This window comes from Salmo salar, chromosome 19 (assembly GCF_965601325.2).
Source record: "Salmo salar chromosome 19, fSalSal1, whole genome shotgun sequence".
Lineage (NCBI taxonomy): Eukaryota > Metazoa > Chordata > Actinopteri > Salmoniformes > Salmonidae > Salmo > Salmo salar.
The window spans coordinates 6,534,011-6,560,865 of NC_138309.1; the positions used below are offsets into that span (position 1 = coordinate 6,534,011).

Consider the following 26,855-nt stretch of genomic DNA (forward strand, 5'->3'; position numbering starts at 1 on the left):
AGAAGTCTCACACACAAAGCAAAAACCACATTTTCTCAAAGCACTTTCTACATATTTCCTTCTCACTCTCCTTTTGCACTTTACTTGATTTGAAGGGTAAAAAAATAAGGGTTTCTTGACATTTTTTTTAATGTAACCTTTATTTAATTAGGCAAGTCAGTTAAGAACAAATTCTTATTTACAATGACGGCCTACACCGGCCAAACCCGGACGACGCTGGGCCAATTGTGCGGCGCCCTATGGGACTCCCAATCACAGCCAGTTGTGATACAGCCTGGATTTGATCCAGGATGTGTGTAGTGACGCCTCAAGCACTGCGATGCAGTGCCCAATTCATAAGCCATACGCAACACATCCATACGCTGTACAAAATAACAATTTTATTGCATTACATGAATGCAAGTCGACATTGGATCATTATTGTGACATACAGTTCCTTTCAGAAAGTATTCACAACCCTTTACTTTTCCACATTTTCTTGTGTTACAGCCTGAATTTAAAATGTATTACATTTAGATTTTGTGTCACTGGCTTACACACAATAAATACACCATAATATCAAAGTGGAATTATGTTTTTAGAAATGTTTACAAATTCATTTAAAATTAAACGTTTGAATGTCTTGTGTCAATAAGTATTCAACCCCTTTGTTATGGCAAGCCTAAATACATTCAGGAGTAAAAATGTGCTTAACAAGTCACATATACTAAACAAAAATATATACGCAACATGCAACAATTTCAAATGAGTAAATTCAAATAAATTAATTAGGCCCTAATCTATGGATTTGACATGAAAAACATTTGTGGCGTTGTGTGACAAAACTGCACATTCTACAGTGGCCTTTTATTGCCCCCAGCACAAGGTGCATGCTGTTTATTCAGCTTCTTGCTGTGTCACACCTGTCAGGTGGATGGATTATCTTGGCAATGGAGAAATGTTCACTAACAGGGATGTAAACAAATTCGTGCACAACATTTGAGAGAAATAAGCTTTTTTTTGCGTATGCATATTTCTGAGATCTTTTATTTCAGCTCATGAAACATGGGACTAACACTTTACAGCACACACAAGTACACATTATTAATTACACTTTGGATGGTGTATCAATACACCCAGTCACTACAAAGATACAGGTGTCCTTCCTAACTTGCTGGAGAGGAAGGATACCGCTCAGGGATTTCACTATGGAGGCCAGTGGTGACTGTTACTGAGTTTAATGGGTGTGATAGGAGAAAACTGAGGACGGATGAACAACATTGCAGTTACACCACAATTCTAACCAAAATGACAGGCTGAAAACAAAGAAGTCTGTAAAGAATACAAATATTCCAAAACATGCAATAAGGCACTAAAGTAAAACTGCTAAATATGTGGCAAAGAAATTAGCTTTATGTCCTGAATACAAAGCGTTATATTTGGGGCAAATCCAACACAACACATCACTGAGTACCGCTCTTCCTATTTTCAAGTATTGTGGTGGCTGCATCATGATTTTGTTAAGTTTGTCATCGGCAAGGACTATGAATCTTTTGGGTATAAAAAAACCCCGAATACAACTAAGCATACGCAGACCCTAGAGGAAAACCTGGTTCGGTCTGCTTTCCAACAGACCCTGGCAGGAAAATTCACCTTTCAGCAGGACAATAACGTAAAACACAAGGCCAAAATACACTTGAGTTGCTTACCAAGACGACATTGAATGATTCTGAGTGGCCTGGTTACAGCTTTGACTTAAATCTGCTTGAAAATCTATGGCAAGACTTTAAAATGGCTGTCTAGCAATGATCAACAACCAACTTGACAGAATTTTAGAAATAATAAATGTGCAAATATTGTACAATCCAGGTATGCAAAGCTCTTAGAGACTTACACAGAAAGACCCATGGCTGTAATCGCTGCCAAAGGTTCCTTCTAACAAGTATTGATTCAGGGGTGTGAATACTTATGTAAATTTGATATTTCTGTATTTCATTTTCAACACATTTGCAAACATTTCTAAAAACATGTTTTCACTTTGTCATTATGGGGTATTGTGTGTAGATGGGTAAGGAAAAAAATCGATTTAATACATTTTGAATTCAGGGTGTAACGCAACAAAATGTGGAGGGGTATGAAGTCAAGGGGTATGAATACTTTCTGAAGGCACTGTAGCAAAATATAAACTTGTCATTGTTGAAAAATAAATGACATTCTCCTATACTTCTTATGAATGTTGTGTATGGGTTATGAATGTGTAATGAAGTACCCTTCAACATAAACCACTTACAGCACTTCTGAACTCCCTTCCTGATTCTACATGCACAGTTCCCTCACAACATTCTCTAATTGTATCTTGTTGTGTATGGGTTATGAATAAGCAATGAAGTACCCTTCAACATAAACCACTTACAGCACTTCTGAACTCCCTTCCTGATTCTACATGCACAGTTCCCTCACAACATTCTCTAATTGTATCTTGGGGTAGAAATTGCTCTTAATAGATCTAGGATCAAGTAATCCAACTCCAATCCCTTACTTCATCCATCAGGTGAATTAAAAAAGACCTGACCCTATATCATAGGTTAGAGGCAACTTCCACCTACCCTCTAGGGCAGGGGTGTCAAACTCATTCCATGGAGGGCCTAGTGTCTGCTGGTTTAAGACCTAGAAAACCAGATGAGGTGAGTTCCTTACTAATTAGTGACCTTAATTCATCAATCAAGTACAAGGGAGGAGTGAAAACGCACAGACACTCGGCCCCCTCGGTGGAATAAGTGTGATACGTGCCCTAAGGCAACACCTTCTCACAACATTGTCTAAGCATTTTCTATGGCCGATGCCTCACTCGTTGTGGACATCTTGACTGTGTTCTCAATGGCTGAGACAGAGGTGGAAGCCATCATTGACTCTATGGCTGAGTTGGAAGCCATCATTAACTTCTTGACGCTGCTATCCATGGAGGAGGAATTGGACTTCTTCACCGTTTGGATGGTCTTCTTCCTCTTGACGTGGAGGATCTCCATTGCGTCTAGATTGACTCCCGACTGCTGGAACTCTTTGCTGGTGTCAACAGGTTCTGACACCTGCTGCTGCTCCTCCATCTGCTGCTGGTGGATGAAAAGAGAGATTGGGCATATTTACACCTTCCATATTAGTTTTGTGTATGACCAGACTCATTTCAGATATAAATGTGAGTATTAGATCTGTCATTCTCATTGAAAGCAAGTCTGATAAGTGGTAGATCAAATCCTAAGATCTAATTTTATTTGTCACATGCTTCGTAAACAACAGGTAGATCTGTGAAATGCTTACTTCCCAACAATGAAGAGAAGAAAAAAAAGGAGAAATAATAGAATAATAACAAAAGGAATAAATACACAATGAGTAATGATAACGTGGCTATATACACAGGGCACCACTACGGAGTTGATGTGCAGAGGTATGTGGTAATTGAGGTAGATATGTACGTATAGGTAGGGATAAAGTGACAAGGCAACAGGATAGATGATAAACAGTAGCAGCAGCGTATGTGATGAGTCAAAAGAGTTAGTGCAAAAAGGGTCAATGCAGATAGTTAAATAGTTAATCAATAGCTACACGGACTAACTATTTAGAAGTGTTATGGCTTGGGGTTAGAAGCTGTTCAGGGTTCTGTTTGTTCTAGACTTGGTGCATCGGTACAGCTTGCCGTGCATTTGCAGAGAGAACAGTCTGACTTGGGTAGCTGGAGTCTATGACAATATTTTTGGCCTTCCACTGACACCACCTGGTATAGAGGTCCTGGATGGCAGGGAACTTGGCCCCAGTGATGTACTGGTACATAGGCACTACCCTCTGTAGACCAATGTGCAAAATGTCTATGCTTCCCCTCCCTAAGTTGCGATTCCAGGCTGAATCACATCCGGCCGTGATTGGGAGTCCCACAGGGCGGCCCACAATTGGCCCAGCATCGTCCAGGTTTGGCCGGGTTAGACCGTCATTGTAAATAAGAATTTGTTCTTAACTGACTTGCCTAATTAAATGAAGGTTTAAAATAATTTAAAAAAGCTTCAAACAGCTGAGAAAAGGATATTTCTGGTTTTCCTCAATCTACACACAATAGCCCATAATCACAAAGCAAACAGGTTTTTAGAAGTTTTTGCACATTTATAAAAAATAAAGAAGTGAAATATAACATTTACATACGTATTCAGACCCTTAACTCAGTACTCAGCACCTTTGGCAGCGATTAAAGCTTTGAGTCTTTTTGGGTATGATGCTACAAACTTGGCACACAGGTATTTGGGGAGTTTCTCCCATTCTTCTCTGCAGATCCTCTCAAGCTCTGTCAGGTTGGATGGGGAGAATGAGAAACACAGCTATTTTCAGGTCTCTCCAGAGATGTTCGATCGGGTTCAAGTCCGGGCTCTGGCTGGGCCACTCAAGGACATTCAGACTTGTCTCGAAGCCACTCCTGCCTTGTCTTTGCTGTGTGCTTAGGATCGTTGTCCTGTTGGAAGGTGAACCTTCACCCCAGTCTGAGGTCCTGAGCACTCTGGAGCAGGATTTCATCAACGATCGATCTTGTGCTCACGTTCATCCGATACTGACTAGTCTCCAAGTTCGTGCCGCTGAAAAACATCCCCACAGCATGATGCTGCCACGACCATGCTTCACCGTAGCGATGGTGCCAGGTTGCCTCCAGACGTGACGCTTGGCATTCAGGCCAAAGAGTTCAATCTTGGTTTCATCAGACCAGAGAATCTTGTTTCTTATAGTCAGAGGCCTTTAGGTGCCTTTTGGCAAACTCCAAGAAGACTGTCATGTGCCTTTTACTGAGGAGTGGCTTCTGTCTGGCCACTCTACTGTAAAGGCCTGATTGGTTGAGTGCTGCAGTGATGGTTGTCCTTCTGGAAGGCTCTCCCATCTTCACAGAGGAATTCTGGAGCTCTATCAGAATGACTATTGGATTCTTGGTCACCTCCCTGACCAAGGCCTTTCTCCCCCGATTGCTCAGTTTGGCCGGGCAGCCAGCTCTAGGAAGAGTCTTGGTGGTTCCAAACTTCTTCCATTTAAGAATGATGGAAGCCACTGTTTTTGGGGACCTTCAATGCTGCAGACATTTTTAGGTACCCTTCCCCAGATCTGTGCCTCAACACAATCCTGTCTCAGAGCTCTACGGACAATTCCTTTGACCTCATGGCTTGGTTTTTGCTCTGGCATGCACTGTCAACTGTGGGACCTCATATAGACAGGTGTATGCCTTTCCAAATCATGTCCAATCAATTAAAATTTACCACAGGTGGATTCCAATCAAGTTGTCGAAACATCTCAAGCATGATCAATGGAAACAGGATGCACCTGAGCTCAATTTCGAGTCTCATAAGCAAAGGGTCTGAATACTTATGTAAATAAGGTATCTGTTTTTTATTTGTAATACATTTGCAAAAATGTATAAAACCTGTTTTCACATTGTCATTATGGGATATTGTATGTAGATTGATGAGGAATTGTTTTATTTAATCCATTTTAGAATAAGGCTGTAACGTTACAACATTTGGAAAAACTCAAGAGTATAAGATGTGTTTTGAACTTTCTAAAATGTATGTACTCAGCTGACGGCATCCTTGGTAATAAATTCCTTATTGCAATAGCATTTTCATTTTTAACAACAGGATTCACCTTTGAGAGAGACTTGGTGGGAAGGAGAATCGGTAGCGGAGGTGGCTGGCCTAAAATAAAAAAAGGTAAGCTAGTTTCTTTCCAATACCTCCTGTGCCTCATAAGGGCCATCTACCCTTTCTGTATCTGTAGGAGAGTGAAGTTTCAATTTGTTTATGTGAAACCATTGTTGGCGAGAGGGGTACCCTGAAATAGAGGCCGGTCATCATAAGAATGCAGACTATTGTTAGTAGTTTTGAATTTGGTGGAAGGACTGTGACATATCCGGAATGTCTTGCACAGATCTATAGAAGGTCTCCGGGTGGGGGCATACGTGCTCTGGCATTACGGTCGGGTTGTATCATCGTATGGACTGAGGTGGGATTTCAGTATACAGAGTCTCACCATAACGTGCTGTTGTTTGGAGGGTCGTTCAACGCAGACGGGTCATATTAGGCGATCGATTCGGGTAGGGGTGCGTCCCTATCAGAGAATAGATGTGCGGTTGTGCCATGTTCGCCGGAAAAGACAAAGAAAGGGGAAGGGGATACTGGAGAGGAGACTTGTATTTAATATAGGTGAAAACAATGACTGTGTGCTGGTTTTCATGGGCGAGAGCTGTATTTCATGAAAGTATCCACAGGTGAATGTATACACTGTTCAAAAGTTTGGGGTTACTTATAAATGTCCTTGTTTTTGAAAGAAAAGCACATTTTTTGTCCATGAAAATAACATGAAATTGATCAGAAATACAGTGTAGACACTGTTAATGTTGTAAATGACTATTGTAGCTGGAAACGGCAGATTTTTGATGGAATATCTACATAGGCGTACAGAGGCCCATTATCAGCAACCATCACTCCTGTGTTCCAATGGCACATTGTGTTAGCTATTCCAAGTGTATAATTTTAAAAGGCTAATTGATCATTAGAAAACCCTTTTGCAATTATGTTAGCACAGCTGAAAACTGTTGTTCTGATTAAAGAATCAATAAAATGGCCTTCTTTAGACTAGTTGAGTATCAGGTACATCAGCATTTGTGAGTTCGATTACAGGCTCAAAATGGCCAGAAACAAATAACTTTCTTCTGAAACTCGTCAGTCTATTCTTGTTCTGAGAAATGAAGGCTATTCCATGCGAGAAATTGCCAAGAAACTGAAGATCTCAACACTGTGTACTACTCCCTTCACAGAATAGTGCAAACTGGCTCTAACCAGAATAGAAAGAGGAGTGGGAGGCCCCGGTGCACAACTGTGCAAGAGGACAAGTACATTAGAGTGTCTAGTTTGAGAAACAGATGCCTCACAAGTCCTCAACTGGCAGCTTCATTAAATAGTACCCGCAAAACACCAGTCTCAATGTCAACAGTGAAGAGGCAACTCTGGGATGCTGGCCTTCTAGGCAGAGTTGCAAAGAAAAAGCCATATCTCAGACTGGCCAATAAAAATAAAAGATTAAGATGGGCAAAAGAACACAAGACACTGGACAGAGGAACTTGAAACTTCTCTTGAGCTTTGTCTCAATTTCTTATTGCAAATAGGTTGCAATAGCATTTTTTTAACAATATACATAAAAGCATGCTGTATTTTGTAATCACTCTCTCACCATCATCATCATGTGTTGGTACTGAGCAATGGCGTCCTCAGTGCTCACGCTCTTCGTCAGGCCCAGTTCTGCAGCCCGCCGGGCCATCTCCACCTTATGGGAGCCAGGGGGGGTCCAGCCCACACCCCTGATCCAGTTCAGATCTGACTTGTAGTTCACCTGCAACAGATCGCGTTGGGGGGGGGGGGGGGGTACAAGTCAATATTAGGAAGGTAATCCTAATGTTTTGTACACACAGTGCATATCTAGTACCAGTCAAAAGGGCTTTTCTTGAATTTTACAATTTTCTACATTGTAGAATAATAGTGAAGACGTCAAAACTATGAAATAACTCATATGGAATCATGTAGTAACCAAAAAAAAGTGTTAGAAGAATCTAAAATGTAAAATATATTTAGATTTGTTTAAGTAGTCACCCTTTGCCTTGATGACAAGGCAAAGGGTGCAAAAGGGTGCACACTCTTGGCATTCTCTCAACCAGCTTCATGAGGTAGTCACCTAGAATGCATTTCAAGTAATAGGTGTGACTTCTTAAAAGTTAATTTGTGGAATTTCTTTCCTTCTTAATGCGTTTGAGCCAGTCAGTTCTGTTGTGACAAGGTAGGGGTGGTATACAGAAGATAGCCCTATTTGGTAAAAGACCAAGTCCATATCATGGCAAGAAGCAAAGAGAAATGACAGTCCATCATTACTTTAAGACATGAAGGTCAGTCAATCCGGAAATTTCAAGAACTTTGAAAGTTTCTTCAAGTGCAATTGCAAAAAACATCAAGCACTATGATGAAACTGGTTGTCATGAGTACTGCCACAGGAAAGGAAGACCCAGAGTTACCTCTGCTGTAGAGGATATGTTCATTAGAGTTAACTGCACCTCAGATTGCAGCCCAAATAAATGCTTAACAGAGTTCAAGTAATAGACACATCTCAACAACAACTGTCCAGAGGAGACTGCGTGAATCAGGCATTCATGGTCGAATTGCAGCAAAGAAACCACTACTAAAGGACACCAATAAGAAGAAGAGACTTGCTTGGGCCAAGAAACACAAGCAATGGACATTAGACTGGTGGAAATCTGTTCTTTGGTCTGATGAGTCCAAATATGAGATTTTATGTTCCAACCGCTGTGTCTTGTGAGACACAGAGTAGGCGAACGGATGATCTCTGCATGTGTGATTCCCACTGTGAAGCATGGAGGGGGAGGTGTGATGGTGTGGGGTGCTTTGCTGGTGACACTGTCTGATTTATTTAGAATTCAAGTCACACGTAACCAGCATGGCTACCACAGCATTCTGTAGCCATACGCCATCCCATCCGGTTTGCGCTCAGCGAGACTATCATTTGTTTTTCAACAGGACAATGCCCTTACACACCTCCAGGCTGTGTAAGGGCTATTTGACAAAGAAGGAGAGTGATGGAGTGCTGCATAAGATGACCTGGCATCCACAATCACCTGATCTCAACCCAATTGAGATTGTTTGGGAAGAGTTGGACCGCAGAGTGAAGGAAAAGCAGCCAACAAGTGCTCAGCATATGTGGGAACTCCTTCAAGACTGTTGGAAAAGCATTCCAGGTGAAGCTGGTTGAGAGAATACCAAGAGTGTGCAAAGGGTGGCTACTTTTAAGATTCTAACATCTAAAATATATTTAGATTTGTTTAACACTTTTTGTTATTACTACATGATTCCGTATGTGTTATTTCATAGTTTTGATGTCTTCACTATATATATATTATTCTCTGCACTGGAATCCCAGTAAATTGAGTTTACCTTAAACTCTAAACCATTTCTACAATTTACAATGGGTACCCACACACACACACACTCGCACACACACTCGCACACACACTCACGTCACTCTGCAGCTTGTAGGCCTGCTTGGCGTGTTGGACATTGAGCTGCTGAGGGTCAAAGGTGTAGTCATGGAGCCTCTGGTGGTAGGTCTGGTTGCTGGCCAGAGCTTGGCTCTTCTTGGCCTGCTGGAACACAGGCTGGTCGGCATGCATCTTGAACTGGGAGCGCGTCTCTTGAGCCTGCCTCTTGTACCCCAGGCAGCTCTGGAGCTTGCTGGCTGCCAGGGAGTGCACCATCTTTGGGTCATCCTCGATACTGAGCAGCCCCACCTGCTGACCCTTCTCCTTCACAAAGGCTTCCTTGTAGCGGAACTGAGGGTGCAAAGACAGGACCATTTTAGAGAATCGCCCAATTCCACTTGGCTCTACTCTACTAGCAGATGCTATTTAGCTTGGTCCCAGATCTGTTTGTGGTATCATTCCAAACAGTTTGGCATGAGAAGAAGCGGCATGATGGCACAAACAGACTGGTTCCCAGGCTACACACAAGGGTTATTTGGTAAGGGTGATGGTTGTGGAACCATGATGACTCTTTGCAGTTTAGAAAATGAGTGAACCAATCCTTTATGAAATGGTTATTTACAGCACCATTAATGTTCTATGAAGAACCATTAAGAAAAGGTTATTTGTAGTACCAGAAAAGGGTTGTAATGATAGCAGAACCCTTTTTGGAGCTATATTTCTGCTGGTTTTCTTTTTGAAACAATGAAATGACCAACATGATCCTGACCGGTCTATTGTTTCAGCCCATCAGCTGATGTGGAAAACAGTAAGCTGGTTATTAATTTCCAAAAAGTCACAGAAGATGAGGTCTTATCTGCACTATCTGCTATAGATTCTAATAAATCATTAGGCGCTGACTATCTGGATCCATATTTACTCAAGTGTGCGGCACCTATTATTGCTAGTGCAGTGACGCATATCTTCAATCGAACATTAGTCGTAGGAAATATTCCTAAAGCTTGGAAATCAGCCTTTGTTTTACCACTCCTCAATGGGGGTGATGGTAGTGAATTGGATAATTATATGCCCATCTCTAAGCTCTCCTGTTTGGCAAAAACTTTAGAGTCATTGGTGCAGAGGCAACTACAATCATTTTTAACTGTTAACAATACTCTTTCTAGCAATCAATCTGGCTTTAGACCTAAACACAGTACCACTACGGCCGCTGTAGGTGTTATAAATGATATTACTAATGCCCTAGATAATACAAAGTACTGTGCCGCCTTGTTCATAGATTTGTCTAAAGCTTTTGACACTGTAGACTATGTGATACTTTTGGGTAAGCTGTCGTTAATAGGACTGGGATCGGATGCCTGTCGTTGGTTTCATGAGTATCTAAAGGATAGAAGTCAGGCTGTTGGAGTCAACGGCATCCAGTCGGAGCCATTGGAGTTGGTTATATGGGTCCTACATGGTTCTATACTTGGTCCATTACTGTTCACTCTCTACATAAACAATATCGGTGATGAGGTAAGAAAGTGTAAAATACAGTTGAAGTCGGAAGTTTACATACGCTTAGGTTGGAGTCTTTCAACCACTCCACAATTTCCTTGTTAACAAACTATAGTTTTGGCAAGTTGGTTAGGACATCTACTTTGTGCATGACACGAGTAATCTTTTCCAACAATTGTTCATAGACAGATTTCTTCACTTATAATTCACTGTATCACAATTCCAGTGGGTCAGAAGTTTACATACACTAAGTTGACTGTGCCTTTAAACAGCTTGGAAAATTACAGAAAATGATGTCATGGCTTTAGAAGCTTCTGATAGGCTAATTGACATAATTTGAGTTAATTGGAGGTGTACTTGTGGATGTATGACAAGGCCTACTTTCAAACTCAGTGCCTCTTTGCTTGACATTATGGGAAAATCAAAAGAAATCAGCAAAGACATCAGAAAAAAAATTGTAGACCTCCACAAGTCTGGTTCATGCTTGGGAGCAATTTCCAAACGCCTGAAGGTACCACGTTCATCTGTACAAACAATAGTAAGCAAGTATAAACACCATGGGACCACGCAGCCGTCATACTGCTCAGGAACGAGACGCGTTCTGCTTCCTAGAGATAAACGTACTTTGGTGCGAAAAGAGCAAATCAATCCCAGAACAACACCAACAGACCTTGTAAAGATGCTGGAGGAAACAGGTACAAAAGTATCTATATCCACAGTAAAACGAGTCCTATATCGACATAACCTGAAAGGCCGCTCAGCAAGGAAGAAGCCACTGCTCCAAAACCACCATAAAGAAGCCAGACTACAGTTTGCAACTGCACATGGGGACAAAGATCCTACTTTTTTGAGAAATGTCCTCTGGTCTGATGAAACAAAAATAGAACTGTTTGGCCATAATGACCATCGTTATGTTTGGAGGAAAAAGGGGGAGGCTTACAAGCCGAAGAACACCATCCCAACCGTGAAGCACGGGGGTGGCAGCATCATGTTGTGGGGGTGCTTTGCTGCAGGAGGCACTGCTGCACTTCACAAAATAGATGGCATTATGAGGAGGGAAAATTATGTGGATATATTGAAGTACCATCTCAAGACATCAGTCAGGAGGCTAAAGCTTGGTTGCAAATGGGTCTTCCAAATGGACAATGACCCCAAGCATACTTCCAAAGTTGTGGCAAAATGGCTTAAGGACAACAAAGTCAAGGTATTGGAGTGGCCATCACAAAGCCCTGACCTCAATCCTATAGAAAATCTGTTGGCAGAACTGAAAAAGCGTGTGCGAGCAAGGAGGCCTACAAACCTGACTCAGTTACACCATCTCTGTCAGAAGGAATGGGCCAAAATTCACCGAACTTATTGTGGGAAGCTTGTGGAAGGCTACCTGAAACGTTTGACCCAAGTTAAACAATTTAAAGGCAATGCTACCAAATACTAATTGAGTGTATGTAAACGTCTGACCCACTGGGAATGTGATGAAAGAAATAAAAGCTGAAATAAATCATTCTCTACTATTATTCTGACATTTCATATTCTTAAAATAAAGTGGTGATCCTAACTGACCTAAAACAGGGAAATTTTACAAGGATTAAATGTCAGGAATTGTGAAAACTGAGTTTAAATGTATTTGGCTAATGTTTATGTAAACTTCCGACTTCAACTGGACATCTATATGCTGATGACACTCATGTATTCTATTGCTTCAACGGCTGACCAAGCATTATCACAATTGGGGACACATTTTAAGATATTACAAAGGTCTTTTTTTATAAGCTGAAACTTGTTTTAAATGCAAAAAAAACACATTATGATTTTCAATAGGTCCAAAAAGTTGGTTGAAAATACACTTGCACTTATGAGCTTAGATGGCCCTCGAATTAATCAGGTCTCTGCATATAAATACTTAGTTCATCATCCAACCATTTCCCTGTCTTTTTAAATGCATGTTGACGAACTTTGTAAATGGCTAAAAATCAAGCTAGGCTTCCTTTATAGAAACAGGACATGTTTGTCCTCTACAAATAGAAGACAAATTGTGCAATCTACTTTTATGTCTGTTATAGATTATGGGGATATTATCTACATGCATACTACGGCATCAACACTTAAATCGCTGGATGCTACTTATCATTGCTCACTTAGGTTTATTACAGGTGCTAGCTACAGAACTCACCACTGTGTTTTATATCAAAATGTGGGTTGGACTTCACTGTCCATGAGACGAGAACAACATGCTCTCGTGTTTGTCTATAAAGCACTTCTGTATAAACTACCTTCTTATTTATCATCAACATTATAATTCATAAAACCAGGTCTCAAGCATGGATTACACTTGAGGCCCCTGCGATCTCCACAGAGTTGGGTTTGGCTGCCTTTTCCTGTTAGGCTCCTTGCTTATGGAATAGCCTGCAGACTAAACTTAAACTTGAGATTCTTGTCCCCTTTGGCCATTTTAAACATTTATTGGAGGATTTGTATTGCTTGTAACTGCTTCGGGTAATGCAAGTTATTGTGCTGTTAGGGGAATAACCTGTGTGTAAATGTAACAATCTCCTACTGTATTTTTTTGTGTTATCTGTGGTCGTTTTGTTTGTCTTGTGTAGTTTCTTAAATCATTGTACCTAAACTGTATGTGTAAACATGTATACGTAGGGCCCAGCTGTAAAAAAGACCTTGGTCTCAGTCCTTGTTGAAATAAAGGTATAATATAGAACCCTATTTATCTAACTTTTTTACAGCTTTTTGAGGAGGAGCTGAAGTGAACCCTGGAACCCCAAATAACTTCTGGTGCGTTTGTAAACAACAGCTGTTCCATCACATCTGTAAACAGCTAGCTAGCTTAGTCTAGTTGTTTTCTCAAGGTCTTAGTCTAGTTGTTTTCTCAATACTATACTTTTCCGTCACATCTGCAAACAGCTAGCTAGCTTAGTCTAGTTGTTTTCTCAATACTATTTGCCAGTGGGATGGTCCTTATGACTGGGCACACTTTTTTTCAATTAAAGTTTATAGATTTCACAAAGAAGCATCGCAGCGGGCTGCATTGCCTGCATTGCCTGCATGGATAGTAATATTAGCAGCAGGCGGTGGCGGCACCAGGATGATGTGGGTAAAGGTTACTAAAAGCTCCGTTGAACTACGCGTGGGTGGAGTGGGAATTTTGGAGCAGCGGATGCCTTTTGGTAACATGACATGCTCACCGGACCCACTTCCAATAACAAGGGGGCAATAGCAACGTTTTTTATTTTTATTATTTCATTTTGTGAAATCAAGGAAGAGTCAGTCGCCTGCTATTAGTAGCTAGCTGGATTTAGCCTGGCTAAAAACACAGCAAGTTAGCTAGGCTTTTTAGCTTCTCCCATCTCTATGTGAAATAGTCAGGAAAAAAGCAGGTTCTACCATTTCACAATATCCTGGAATCACTACTTATTAATTCCAAACAAAATATGTTTTCGGGTGTGTAATGGGAATTTTTTACGTTTGTGCTTTTCTTTAACTAATTTCTGTGTTCTATGCATGTGCTGTTCTAATAACCAATTTCTGTGTTCATGCAAGTGGCTGACTGTACAAATCACACCCATGTATGTGAGAATGGTATTCATTGACTACAGCTGAGCGTTCAACACCATAGTGCCCTCAAAGCTCATCAATAAGCTAAGGACCCTGGGACTAAACATCTCCCTCTGCAACTGGATCCTGTACTTCCTGACGTGCCGCCCCCAGGTGGTACGGGTAGGTAACAACACATCCGCCACGCTGACCCTCAACACTGGACACTGCACGGCCAGGCATGACTCCAACACCATCATTAAAGTTGCAGATGACACAACAGTGGTAGGCCTGATCACCGACAATGACGAGACAGCCTATAGGGAGGAGGTCAGAGACCTGGCCGTGTGGTGCAAGGACAACAACCTCTCTCTCTCTCTCTCTCTCTCTCAACGTGATCAAGACAAAGGAGATGATTGTGGACCACAGGAAAAAAAGGACAGAGCACGCCCCCATTCTCATCGACGGGGCTGCAGTGGAGCAGGTTGAGAGCTTCAAGTTCCTTGGTGTCCACATCACCAACAAACTAACATGGTCCAAGCACACCAAGACAGTCGTGAAGAGGGCGCGACAAAACCTATTCCCCCTCAGGAGACTGAAAGGATTTGGCATGGGTCCTCAGATTCTCAAAAGGTTCTACAGCTGCACCAGAGAGCATCCTGACTGGTTGCATCACTGCCTGGTATGGCAACTGCTCGGCCTCCGACCGCAAGGCACTACAGATGGTAGTGCGTACGGCCCAGTACATCACTGGGGCCAAGCTTCCTGCCATCCAGGACCTCTATACCAGGCGGTGTCAGAGGAAGGTCCTAAAATGTGTCAAAGACTCCAGCCACCCTGGTCATAGACTGTTCTCTCTGCAACCGCACAGCAAGCGGTACCGGAGTGCCAAGTCTAGGTCCAAGAGGCTTCTAAACAGCTTCTACCCTCAAGCCATTAGACTCCTGAACATCTACTCAAATGGCTACCCAGACTATTTGCACCCCCCCCCCCCCCCCCCTCTCTTTACACGACTGCTACTCTCTGTTTTTATCATCTACGCATAGTTACTTTAATAACTCTACCTACATGTACATATTACCTCAACTAACCGGTGCCCCCGCACATTGACTCTGTTCCAGCACCCCCTGTATATATTGTTATTTTTGCTGCTGCTCTTTAATTACTTGTTACTTTTATCTCTTATTCTTATCCGTATTTTTTTTAAACTGCATTGTTGGTTAAGGGCTTGTAAGTAAGCATTTAACTGTAAGGTCTACATCTGTTGTATTCGGCACATGTGACTAATAACATTTGATTTGATTGAGTGTAGTCTGGCCCAGGGGTGAGAAGGTGAATGGCCGGCTCCCCTCTCTCCACTAGGATTCTCAACCTCTGACCCTATTATGGGGGCTCAGTCACTGGCTTACTTGTGCTCTCCCATGCTGTTCCTAGGAGGGGTGCATCACGTCGTGCTGGGCTTTTTTCCCCCGCTACATTTGACTTGAGTGGGTTGAGTACGATTTTGCTTCCCCTCTGGCTTGTGCGGTGGTGGAGATCTTCATGGGCTATACTCAGCCTTATCTCAGGGTAGTAATATCCCTCTAGTGGTGTGGGGGCTGTGCTTTGGCAAAGTGAGTGGGGTTATATGCTGCCTGACTGGTCCTGTCGGACGGGGCCACAGTGTGCACATGTAGGCCTATTGAACACAAGAGTCAAAGCAAATTAAAACGGTCTTTAAAACAAAAAAACACTATACAAAATTAAAAGCACATTGCACCAAATAGTTTTACAGTATTTGATTACTTTTTTATCTCTGTTTAAAGAACGAGTTTTGATTTGCGTCGAGGACTCATGCCCATCCCTACCTCAGACATACATTTTTTGGGGGGGAGCGCTGTCACAGTGTCACCATGAACATGTTTAAAACTTGTCTCAGAAGCATATATATACAGTACCAGTCAAAAGTTCAAGTAGCCACCCTTAGCCTTGATGACAGCTTTGCACACTAAAAGTTAATATGTGGAATTTCTTTCCTTCTTAATGCGTTTGAGCCAATCAGTCGTGTTGTGACAAGGTAGGGGTGGTATACAGAAGATTGTCTTTTAACAAATAGGGTAACATTATGGCAATAACAGCTCAAATAAGCAAAGAGAAACGACAGTCCACCATTACTTTAGGACATGAAGGTCAGTTAATACAGACAATTTCAAAAACTTTGAAAGTTTCTTCAAGTGCAGTCGCAAAAAACATTAAGCGCTATGATGAAACTGTCTCTCATGAGGACCGCCACAGGAAAGGAAGACCCAGAGTTACCTCTGCTACAGAGGATAAATTCATTAGAGTTACCAGACTCAGAAATTGCAGCCCAAATAAATGCTTCACAGATTTCAAGTAACAGACATTTCAACATCAACTCTTCAGAGGAGACTGTGTGAATCAGGCCTTCATGGTCGAATTGCTGCAAAGAAACCACTACTAAAGGACACCAATAATAAGAAGAGACTTTCTTGAGCCAAGAAACATGAGCAATGGACATTAGACCAGTGGAAATTTGTCCTTTGGTCTGGAGTCCAAATTTGAGATTTTTGGTTCCAACCTCCATGTCTTTGTGAGAAGCGGCGTGGGTGAACGGATGATCGCCGCATCTGTATTTCCCACCTTCAAGCATGAAGGAGGTGTTATGATGTGGGGGTGCTTTGCTGGTGACACTGTCTGTGATTCAAGGCACACTTAACCAGCATGGCTACCACAGCATTCTGCAGCGATACGCCATCCCATATGGTTTGCGCTTAGTGAGACTATCATTTGTTTTTCAACATGACAATGATTCAAAACACACCTCCAGGCTGTGTAAGGGCTATTTGACCAAGAAGGAGAGTGATGGTTCTGCATCAGATGTCCTGGCCTCCACAATCCCCCGACCTCAACCCAATTGAGATGGTTTGGGATAAGTCGGAAGGCAGAGTGAAGGAAAAGCAGCCAACACGTGCTCAGCATATGTGGGAACTCCTTCATGACTGTTGGAAAAGCATTCCAGGTGAAGCTGGTTGAGAGAATGCCAAGAGTGTGCAAAGCTGTTATCAAGTCTACTTGAAGAATCTCAAATATATTTTATTTAACACTTTTTTGGTTACAACATGATTCTATATGTGTAATTTCATAGTTGTGATGTTGTGATGATTATTCTACGATGTAGAAAATAGTAAAAATAAAGAAAAACCCTTGATTGAGTAGGTGTTGTAAAACGTTTGACCGGCAGTGTATAGGGGTAAGAGTCTAGCTATATTTTCACATATAAAAGTTTCTAATTTTGTCGGAAAGTCGTTTTTATTGCAACTTAAAGTGTACTGTTAGTTAGCTAAGAAACGCTAGCTTGCTGGCTCGCTAGCTAACGTTATGTGTATGATCTGTTTAGTAACACTACATTTCGAATCAGAAATCCATTTACATTGCTAGTTAGCTAGCTAACATTGAACCTAGTTGGTTAGCTTTAGCTACCTGCAGATTCATACTACAGCTATGACAATGTTTGTATTGGTAGTAGTATGAGTTGGGATTATGCTGGTTCATTGTTTAGCTAGGTAGCTAGCTACATGTCTAAACAAAAGACTCGGCTGGATTATTACATGACCCATCAAATTAGCCAGGTGTGTCTGATTACGGCCATCTATTGTATTTCATGAACATGTGTACATGTCCAGACAATAGTGACCCATCCACTTAGATAGATGTGGCTGGGGGGTGGTTATAGCATTTCCTTCACATGACCCATCAATTTAGACAAGTGTGTCTGGGTAAGCATCATTTAGTAATTATAAAATATTTATACAATATTTTTATCTGATATTACTACTATGCAAGTAAGCACTTCACTGTACCGTTTACACCTTCTGTATGCTGTGCATGTGACAAATAAATGTTGATTATGTGTACCAAAACATTCAAGGACCATTTTCTCGAAAGTTTATCGAATTTCAAGGCAGAATTACTTTCCCATTGTTCCTCAACTGTAGTGTATGATATACCATTTTCTAGCTCTGAGTCTCTACTTATATCCAATGTAAAAAGCACAATTTAAAATGTTGCTACATAAGACCGAATCGAGGCGGTCAGTCACAAATGGTTAAATAATTGAACAGTGCACCAGGGTACTTGGTACTGTGATTCTTGAAATGCAGAGCCTGTTGATTGTATTTTTAGAATCGGAAAATATACTTTTGTTACATTGTTTGCTACAGTGGTTCTTCCTGTAAAAGTTGCATCATACTGCAGCACACCTTGCGGGCTGCCGCAGAATTCTATGGCACGTTATTTAATTGTCAGCCATTGATGCTAGATTGAATACCTGAGGGCATCTTTGAGAAGCATTTGATAGTCTTCAATATTGGCTGTACTAGAGCAGGTATTCCCAAACTGGGGTACGCCAAATAAAAATGTGAAGGTAAGGTACTTTTTTTTCTTCACATTTTCAAACTATCCATTTATATTTTCCAACAGGGCTTTACATTTGAGTGAGTTTCTCGCCTGAGTAGCCTCGTTTCACTACCAAAAATTAAAATTAAACCATCTTGTGTTCAGCGAAATAACAACACAATGTCAAATACAGGTAGCCTAGTCAAATAATTAACATCCAGTCACTAACGGTCCGTATGTAGCCAAATGTAGCTGCTACTCATGTTGGTATCTGTACTGATGGCGCAAAAGCCATGACATAACTGTTCACCCCCCAAAGTCAATACTTTGTAGAGCCACCTTTTGCAGCAATTACAGCTGCAAGTCTCTTGGGGTATGCCTCTATAAGCTTGGCACATCTAGCCACTGGGATTTTTGCACATTCTTCAAGGCAAAACTGCTCCAGCTCCTTCAAGTTGGATGGGTTCCACTGGTGTAGAGTAATATTTAAGTCATACCATAGATTCTCAATTGGATTGAGGTCTGCGCTTTGACTAGGCCATTCCAAGACATTTAAATATTTCCCCTTAAACCACAGTGTTGCTTTAGCAGTATGCTTAGGGTTATTTCCCTGCTGGAAGGTGAACCTCCGTCCCAGTCTCCCAGTCAGAAAATATGGTGCTGTAGAACGTGACAGTCGGGAGTAGGCTACAGTACTAAGAGCATAACATTTCCACACCCTAGTTGCAGTCTAACCAATACCCAAACGGAGATTCAGTGAAAAAAATCTCATTGATTTATCAAGACCAGTCCCCTTGCTTGTTTCAGAGCAGCGCAAAACCCTATGCGCCATGAACTTGATTATTTAGCAGACATCACTTGCTAATATTCAGTCAACACATATATCTTAAGAATATCATGGAATATAATTGAACATTTTTGTTTCTCTTAGAATAAAAACCTTAGTGTAACAACAGCTTTAGTAAGTAATACTGACGAGTTAGTAACAAAAAATAAGTGTATTTTTCCGGTCGTGTGCGTGCAGGACAGAGGAACAGCAATTCTTACACTATTGTTCTAAATTCAATCACCTTCTTCATCATTCAATTCCTTGAAATAAAATGTTGAAGTTGTGCAGAATTATCAGTTTCTATTTGGTTTATGTCGCCCATTCATTGTCAGTTAGAGAGACATTAGCGCCTTGGGACCCAAAAGCATAATCAGTGCTCTAACTCTCCCTTGCGCTGGTCTGGAGCAATGAAGCAGTGACGCAGGGTACCATACTAAACCACAAATTACCTATTCAATTAATTATTAAGTCCCGCAGTATAATCTCAAAACTTTTAGTTGAGCAACCACTGTACCTCAGCTGGTTAGCTAGCTCTCAGTCTCATTGACCACCAAATGTTGCTAATGCTAGCTAGCCACTTAATATAACTTGTTTTCTATAAATGTATGTTATCTAGCTAAGTTAGCCATGTTATGAATACAACTCCCATCTGGTCTGTTGTCAACATCAGGTTACGATTTGAGAGCACAAGCTAGTTCAGTGCCTAGCCACAGCACAAACATAATTTTACCAGGTTGCCGTGAAGCAATTGTAATGACAGTCCACCACAACATACGCTAGAGTTTCCTGATTAGCAAGGGGTAGTCTGTGTTTATTTTCATTGTGTGTTGAAAACACATTTGAGATCATTGTGAGGGCATTTCGCCAGTGGTTAGAAGGTGGAATTGGGCTTCCCGGGAAAATGTTGTCCAAGGTTGCAACAGTAACCAAGAGGGGCGGGGCTTAGCAAAGGGTAAATTGCCACTGCCTGTTGCACACAACAAGCTTCCATTCCTGCTGTCACAAGGGGATATACGGCTGACTTGAGAGATGGGATTTTTTTTTTAATGAAGTTGAATGTGATCTTTACGACAGAATGTTACAATAAGGTGAAATCAAACTTTTTTTTAACCAAGTTACACTTCTCAAAAGGCAACAAATTGGTGTAACGTCCAAGGTAAGACAAAAACTTTCCTCAATAAAGCAGCTATTAGCAAAATCAGTGCTAGTAAGTAAAATACAAGTGTGAGTGCAAGAAAGACAATTAAAACAGCAATGTGTTAGTATTTTTTGTTTCTTTTTTCTCTTGTGTAAACTAAACTCACATCACTGGCGATATTCGTGGAAGCTTTGGCCGTCTGGAAGGGAATAGCATCCAGCCTCAAGTCGTAGCCTGCCGACCTCATCTCGTCCCCAGATGCTTTATAGGCTTTCTGCAGAGGCCGGGACAAAGAGATAGACAGGCATGGTTACTAAACCAGGATAGTTTGTGTTTCACTATGGACTGTTTCATACACAGTAGGTGATGCATGAAGATCTGGGTGGGTTACACCCACTGTTTTAGCACATGGTTAATTACATTTTCATTCTTGTGGCATGGACATGTGTATTTAGGCTTACTCTGTTGTTTTGGTCTGGTACTTAATTGTACTTATGTCAAGTAAGTACACTGTATATAACAAAGTCGATAACAGTACTTGCCTGGTACAAAATGGCACATTGCCAATCATGCATCCCTACAAACTGAGGAGTAATTATCGGGCAGTGCATTCGGAAAGTATTCTGACCCCTTCCCTTTTTCCACATTACAGCCATGTTCTAAAATTGATATTTTTCCCGCTCATCAATCTACACACAATACCCCATAATGAAAAAGTGAAAACAGGTTTAGAAATTGTTGGAAATGTATAAAAAAACAAAACAGAAATACCTTATTTACATAAGTATTCAGACCCTTTGCAATGGGACTCGAAATTGAGCTCAGGTACATCATGTTTCCATTGATAATCCTTGAGATGTTTCTGCAATTTGATTGGAGTCCACCTGTGGTAAATTCAAGTGATTGGACATGATTTGCAAAGGCACATACCTGTCTATATAAGGTCCCGCAATTGACAGAGCAAAAAACAAGCCATGAGGTCGAAGGAATTGTCCGTAGAGTTCCGAGACAGGATTGTGTCGATGCACAGATCTGGGGTTCTGCAGCATTCTGCTGATTCTGCAGCATTGAAGGTCCTCAAGAACACAGTGGCCTCCATCATTCTTAATTGGAAGAAGTTTGGAACCACCGAAACTTCCTAGAGCTGGGCGCCCGGCCAAACTAAGCAATCGGGGGAGAAGGGCCTTGGTCAGGGAGGTGACAAAGAACCCGATGGTCCCTGTGACAGAGCTCAATAGCTCCTCTGTGGAGATGGGAGAACTCCACCAATCAGACGGATGCCACTCCTCAGTAAACGGCACATGACAGCCTGCTTGGAATTTGCCAAAAGGCACCCAAAGGAATCTCAGACCATGAGAAACAAGATGCTCTGGTCTTATGAAACCAAGATTGAACACTTTGGATTGAATGCCAAGCGTCTCATCTGGAGGAAAACTGGCACCATCCCTATGGTGAAGCATGGTGAAGGCAGCATCGTGCTAGTCAGGATCGAGGGAAAGATGAACGGAGAAAAGTACAGAGAGATCCTTGAAGAAAACTTTCTCCAGAGCGCTCAGGACCTCAGACTGGGGAGAAGGTTCACCTTCCAACAGGACAACGACCCTAAGCACACAGCCAAGACAACGCAGGAGTGGCTTTGTGACAAGTCTCTGAATGTCCTTGAGTTGCCCAGCCCGAGCCCGGACTTGAACCCGATCGAACATCTCTGGAGCGAGCTGAAAATAGCTGTGCAGCGACGCTCCCCATCCAAACTGACAGAGCTTGAGAGAATCTGAAGAGAAGAATGGGAGAAACTCCCTAAATACAGGTGTGCCAAGCTTGTAGTGTCATACCCAAGAAGACTTGAGGCTGCAATCGCTGCCAAAGGTGTGTGAACAAAGTACTGAGTAAAGGGTCTGAATACCTATGTAAATGTGATATTATATAAAAAAAAATGTATACATTTGCAAACAAATCTAAAAACCTGTGTTTGCTTTGTCACGATGGGGTATTGTGTGTAGATTGATGAGGGGGGGAAAAGTATTTAATCCATTTCAGAATAAGTCAGGGGGTCTGAATACTTTCCGAACGCACTGTATACAGTGCCTTCAGAAAGTATTCACACCCCTTGACTTTTTCAACATTTTGTTGTAACAACCTGAATTTAAAATGTATACATTTAAGGAAAAAAATATCACTGGCCTACACCACAATACCACATTTTAGAAATGATTTACAAATAAATAAAAAATGAAAAGCTGGCATGTTTTGATTCAATAAGTATTCAACCCCTCTGTTATGTCAAGCCTAAGTAAGTTTAGGAGTTAAAATGTGTTCAACAAGCCAAATCATGTGCTGAATACAACCTTACAGTGAAATGCTTACTTACAAGCCCTTAACCAAGAATGCAGTTTTAAGAAAATACCCCAAAGCAAGTAAGAGATAAGAATAACAAATAATTAAAGAGCAGCAGTAATATAACAATAGCGGGGCTATATACAGGGGGTACCGGTACACCGGTGTCGAGGTAATTATGTACATGTAGGTAGAGTTATTAAAGTGACTATGCATAGATAAATAGAGAGTAGTAGCAGCGTAGAAGAGGTGAGGGGGGCAATGCAAATAGTCTGGGTAGCCATTTGATTAGATGTTCAGGAGTCTTATGGCTTGGGGGTAGAAGCTGTTTAGAAGCCACTTGGACCTAGACTTGGCACTCCGGTACCGCTTGCCGTGCGGTAGCAGAGAGAACTGTCTATGACTAGGGTGGCTGGAGTCTGACAATTTTCAGGGCCTTCCTCTGACACTGCCTGGTATGGAGGTCATGGACGGCAGGAAGCTTGGCCCCGGTGATGTACTGGGCCATACAAACTACCCTATGTAGTGCCTTGCGGTCGGAGGCTGAACAGTCACGATGCTATCGATGGAGTAGCTGGAGAACCTTTTGAGGATCTGAGGACCCATGCCAAATTGTTTAAGTCTCCTGAGGGGGAATAGGTTTTGTCGTACCCTTTTCAAGACTGTCTTGGTGTGCTTGGACCCTGTTAGTTTGTTGGTGATGTGGACGCCAAGGAATTTGAAGTTCTCAACCTGCTCCACCACATCCCCGTCGATGAGAATGGGGGCGTGCTCGGTCCTCCTTTTCCAGGAGTCCACAATCATCTCCTTTGTCTTGATCACGTTGAGGGAGAGGTTGTTGTCCTTGCACCACAGGGTCAGGTCTCTGACCTCCTCCCTATAGGCTGTCTCATCGTTGTCGGTGATCAGGCCTATCACTGTTGTGTCATCGGAAAAGTTAATGATGGTGTTGGAGTCGTGCCTGGCCTTGCAGTCATGAGTGAACTGGGAGTACAGGAGGGGACTGAGCACATACTCCTGAGGGGCCCCAGTGTTGAGGATCAGCGTGGCAGATGTGTTGTTACCGACCCTTCCCACCTGGGAGCTGCCTGTCAGGATGTCCAGGATCCAGTTGCAGAGGGCGGTGTTTAGTCCCAGGGTCCTTAGCTTATTGACGAGCTTTGAGGGCACTATGGTGTTGAACACTGAGCTGTAGTCAATGAATAGCACTCTCAGACTTGTTCCTTTTGACCAGGTGTGAAAGGGCAGTGTGGAGTGCAATAGAGATTGCATCATCTGTGGATCTGTTGGGGGAAGTATGCAAATTGGAGTGGGTCTACGATTTCTGGGATAATGGTGTTGATGTGAGCCATGACCAGCCTTTCAAAGCATTTCATGGCTACAGACGTGAGTGCTACGGGTCAGTAGTCATTTAGGCAGGTTACCTTAGTGTTCTTGGGCACAGGGACTATGTTGGTCTGCTTAAAACATGTTTGTATTACAGACTCGGACAGGGAAAGGTTGAAAATGTCAGTGAAGACAATTGCCAGTTGATTAGCGCATGTTTGGAGTACACGTCCTGGTAATCCGTCTGGCTCTGCGGCCTTGTGAATTTTGACCTGTTTAAAGGTTTTACTCATATCGGCTGCAGAGTGCGTGATCACACAGTCGTCTGAAACAGCTGATGCTATCATGCATGTTTCAGGTTTACTTGCCTTGAAGCGAGCATAGAAGTTATTTAGCTCATCTGGTAGGCTTGTCTTACTGGGGAGCCCTCGTCTGTGCTTCCCTTTGTAGTCTGTAATAGTTTGCAAGCCCTGCCACATCCGACGAGCATCGGAGCCGGTGTAGCACGCTTCGATCTTGGTTCTGTATTGACGTTTTTCCTGTTTGATGGTTCGTCGGAGGGCAGAGTGTGATTTCTTATAAGCTTCCTGGTTAGAATCCCGCTCCTTGAAAGCGGCAGCTCTAACCTTTAGTTCAGTTCGAATGTTGCCTGTAATTCATGGCTTCTGGTTGGGGTTTGTATGTACAGTCACTCTGGGGATGAAGTTATAGATGCACTTATTGATGAAGCCAGTGACTGATGTGGTGTACTCCTCAATGCCATCGGAAGAATCCTGGAACATATTCCAGTCTGTCCTAACAAAACAGTCCTGTAGCTTAGCATCTGCTTCATCTGACCACTTTTTTATAGACAGAGTCACTGGTGCTTCCTGCTTTAATTTTTGCTTGTAAGCAGGAATCAGGAGGATAGAATTATGGTCAGATTTGCCAAATGGAGGGTGAGAGAAAGCTTTGTATGCGTCTCTGTGTGTGGAGTAAAGGTGGCCTCGAGATTTTTCCCTCTGGTTGCACATTTAATACGCAATATAAATTAGGTAAAACGGATTTAAGTTTCCCTGTATTAAAGTCCCTGGCCACAAGGAGCGTCGCCTCTGGATGAGCATTTTCCTGCTTGCTTATACAGTTCATTGAGTGCGGTTTTTGTGCCAGCATCGGTCTGTGGTGGTATGTAGACAACTATGAAAAATACAGATGAACTCTCTAGGTAGATAGTGTGGTCTACAGCTTATAATGAGATACTCTACCTCAGGCGAGCAAAAGCTTGAGACTTCCTTAGATATCCTGCACCAGCTGTTGTTAACAAATATATGTAGGCACCCGCCCGGTGTTTTACCAGAGGCTGTTGTTTTATCCTGGCGATAGAGTGTATAACCCACCAGCTGTATGTTATTAATGTCGTCATTCAGCCACGACTCTGTGAAACATAAGATATTACAGTTTTTAATGTCCCGTTGGTAGGATATACACGCTTTCAGTTCGTCCCATTTATGTTCCAGCGATTGAATGTTGGCTAACAGTACGAATGGCAAAGGCAGATTAACCACTCGTCGCCTGATCCTCACAAGGCACCCCTATCTCTTTCCGCGAAATCTCAGTTTCTTTCTCCAGCGAATGACGGGGATGAGGGCCTGTTCGGGTGTTTGGAGTATATCCTTCCCATCCGACTCATTAAAGAAAAATTATTAGTCCAATTCGAGGTGAGTAATCACTGTTCTGATGTCCAGGAGCTCTTTTTGGTCATAAGAGATGGTAGCAGCAATATTATGTACAAAATAAGTTACAAACAATGCGAATAAACAAACAAAATAGCACAGTTGGTTAAGAGCCAATGAAACAGCAGCCATCCTCTCCGGCGCCATCTTCATTTTAACATAATAAGTTGCATGGACTCAGTCTGTGTGCAATAATAGTGTTTAACATTATTTTTAAATTACTACCTCATCTCTGTACCCCACAAATACAATTATCTGTAATGTCCCTCAGTCGAGCAGTGAATTTTAAACACAGATTCAACCATAAAGACCAGGGAGGTTTACTAATGTCTCGCAAAGAATGGCACCTACTGGTAGATGGGTAAAAAAAAGAAAAAAGCAGAAACCTGAATATCCCTTTGAGCATCGTGAAGTTATTAATTACACTCTGGATGGTGTATCAATACACCCAGTCATTACAAAGAAACAGGCATCCTTCCTAACTCAGTTGCAGAAGAGAAAGGAAACCGTTTAAGGATTTCAAAATGAAGCCAATGGTGACTTTAAAATAGTTACACAGTTTAATGGCTGTGATAGGATCAACAACATTTTAGTTACTTCACAATACTAACATAACTATAACTGTAATATAATATATAACTATAACTAACATAAACGAAGGGAAAAGAAGGAAGCCTGTACAGAATAAAAAATATTCCAAAACATGCATCATGTTTGCAAGTCTAATCCAATACAACACATTACTGATTACCACTCTCCATATTTTCAAGTATAATGGTGGCTGCATCATGTTATGGGTATGCTTGTAATTGTTAAGGACTAGGGAGTTTTTCAGGATGAAAAATAAACAGACTGGAGCTAAGCACAGCCAAAATCCTAGCCTCCTGTTTTAGTCTACTTTCCACCAGACACTGGGAGATGAATTCACCTTTCTGCAGGAGAATAACCTAAAACACAGGGCCAAATCTACTCTGGAGTTGCTGAGTTACATATTTGACTTAAATCTACTTAAATCACTTTGACAGAGCTTGAAGAATTTTGAAAAGA

At 41.9% G+C, this 26,855-nt stretch overlaps 1 protein-coding gene across 6 annotated transcripts in view; it reads right to left on the reverse strand.

The window, feature by feature from the left end:
- Nucleotides 1–358: 358 nt before the first annotated feature.
- Nucleotides 359–26,855, reverse strand: part of nrap (nebulin-related anchoring protein) — a 129,124-nt gene continuing 102,627 nt past the window's right edge. For 4 of the 6 annotated variants that reach the window (XM_014157059.3, XM_082965583.1, XM_014157054.3 and 1 more), the window contains 4 exons: nucleotides 20,603–20,710; nucleotides 9,077–9,388; nucleotides 7,228–7,386; nucleotides 359–3,089 (listed from right to left, as the gene is read on the reverse strand). In XM_014157059.3, coding sequence (XP_014012534.2) covers nucleotides 2,799–3,089; nucleotides 7,228–7,386; nucleotides 9,077–9,388; nucleotides 20,603–20,710 — 870 coding nt within the window. In that variant the 3' untranslated portion in view covers nucleotides 359–2,798. The remainder of the gene's footprint in view (nucleotides 3,090–7,227; nucleotides 7,387–9,076; nucleotides 9,389–20,602; nucleotides 20,711–26,855) is intronic. The other 2 variants (XM_014157056.3, XM_045702007.2) reach the window with 2 other exon arrangements.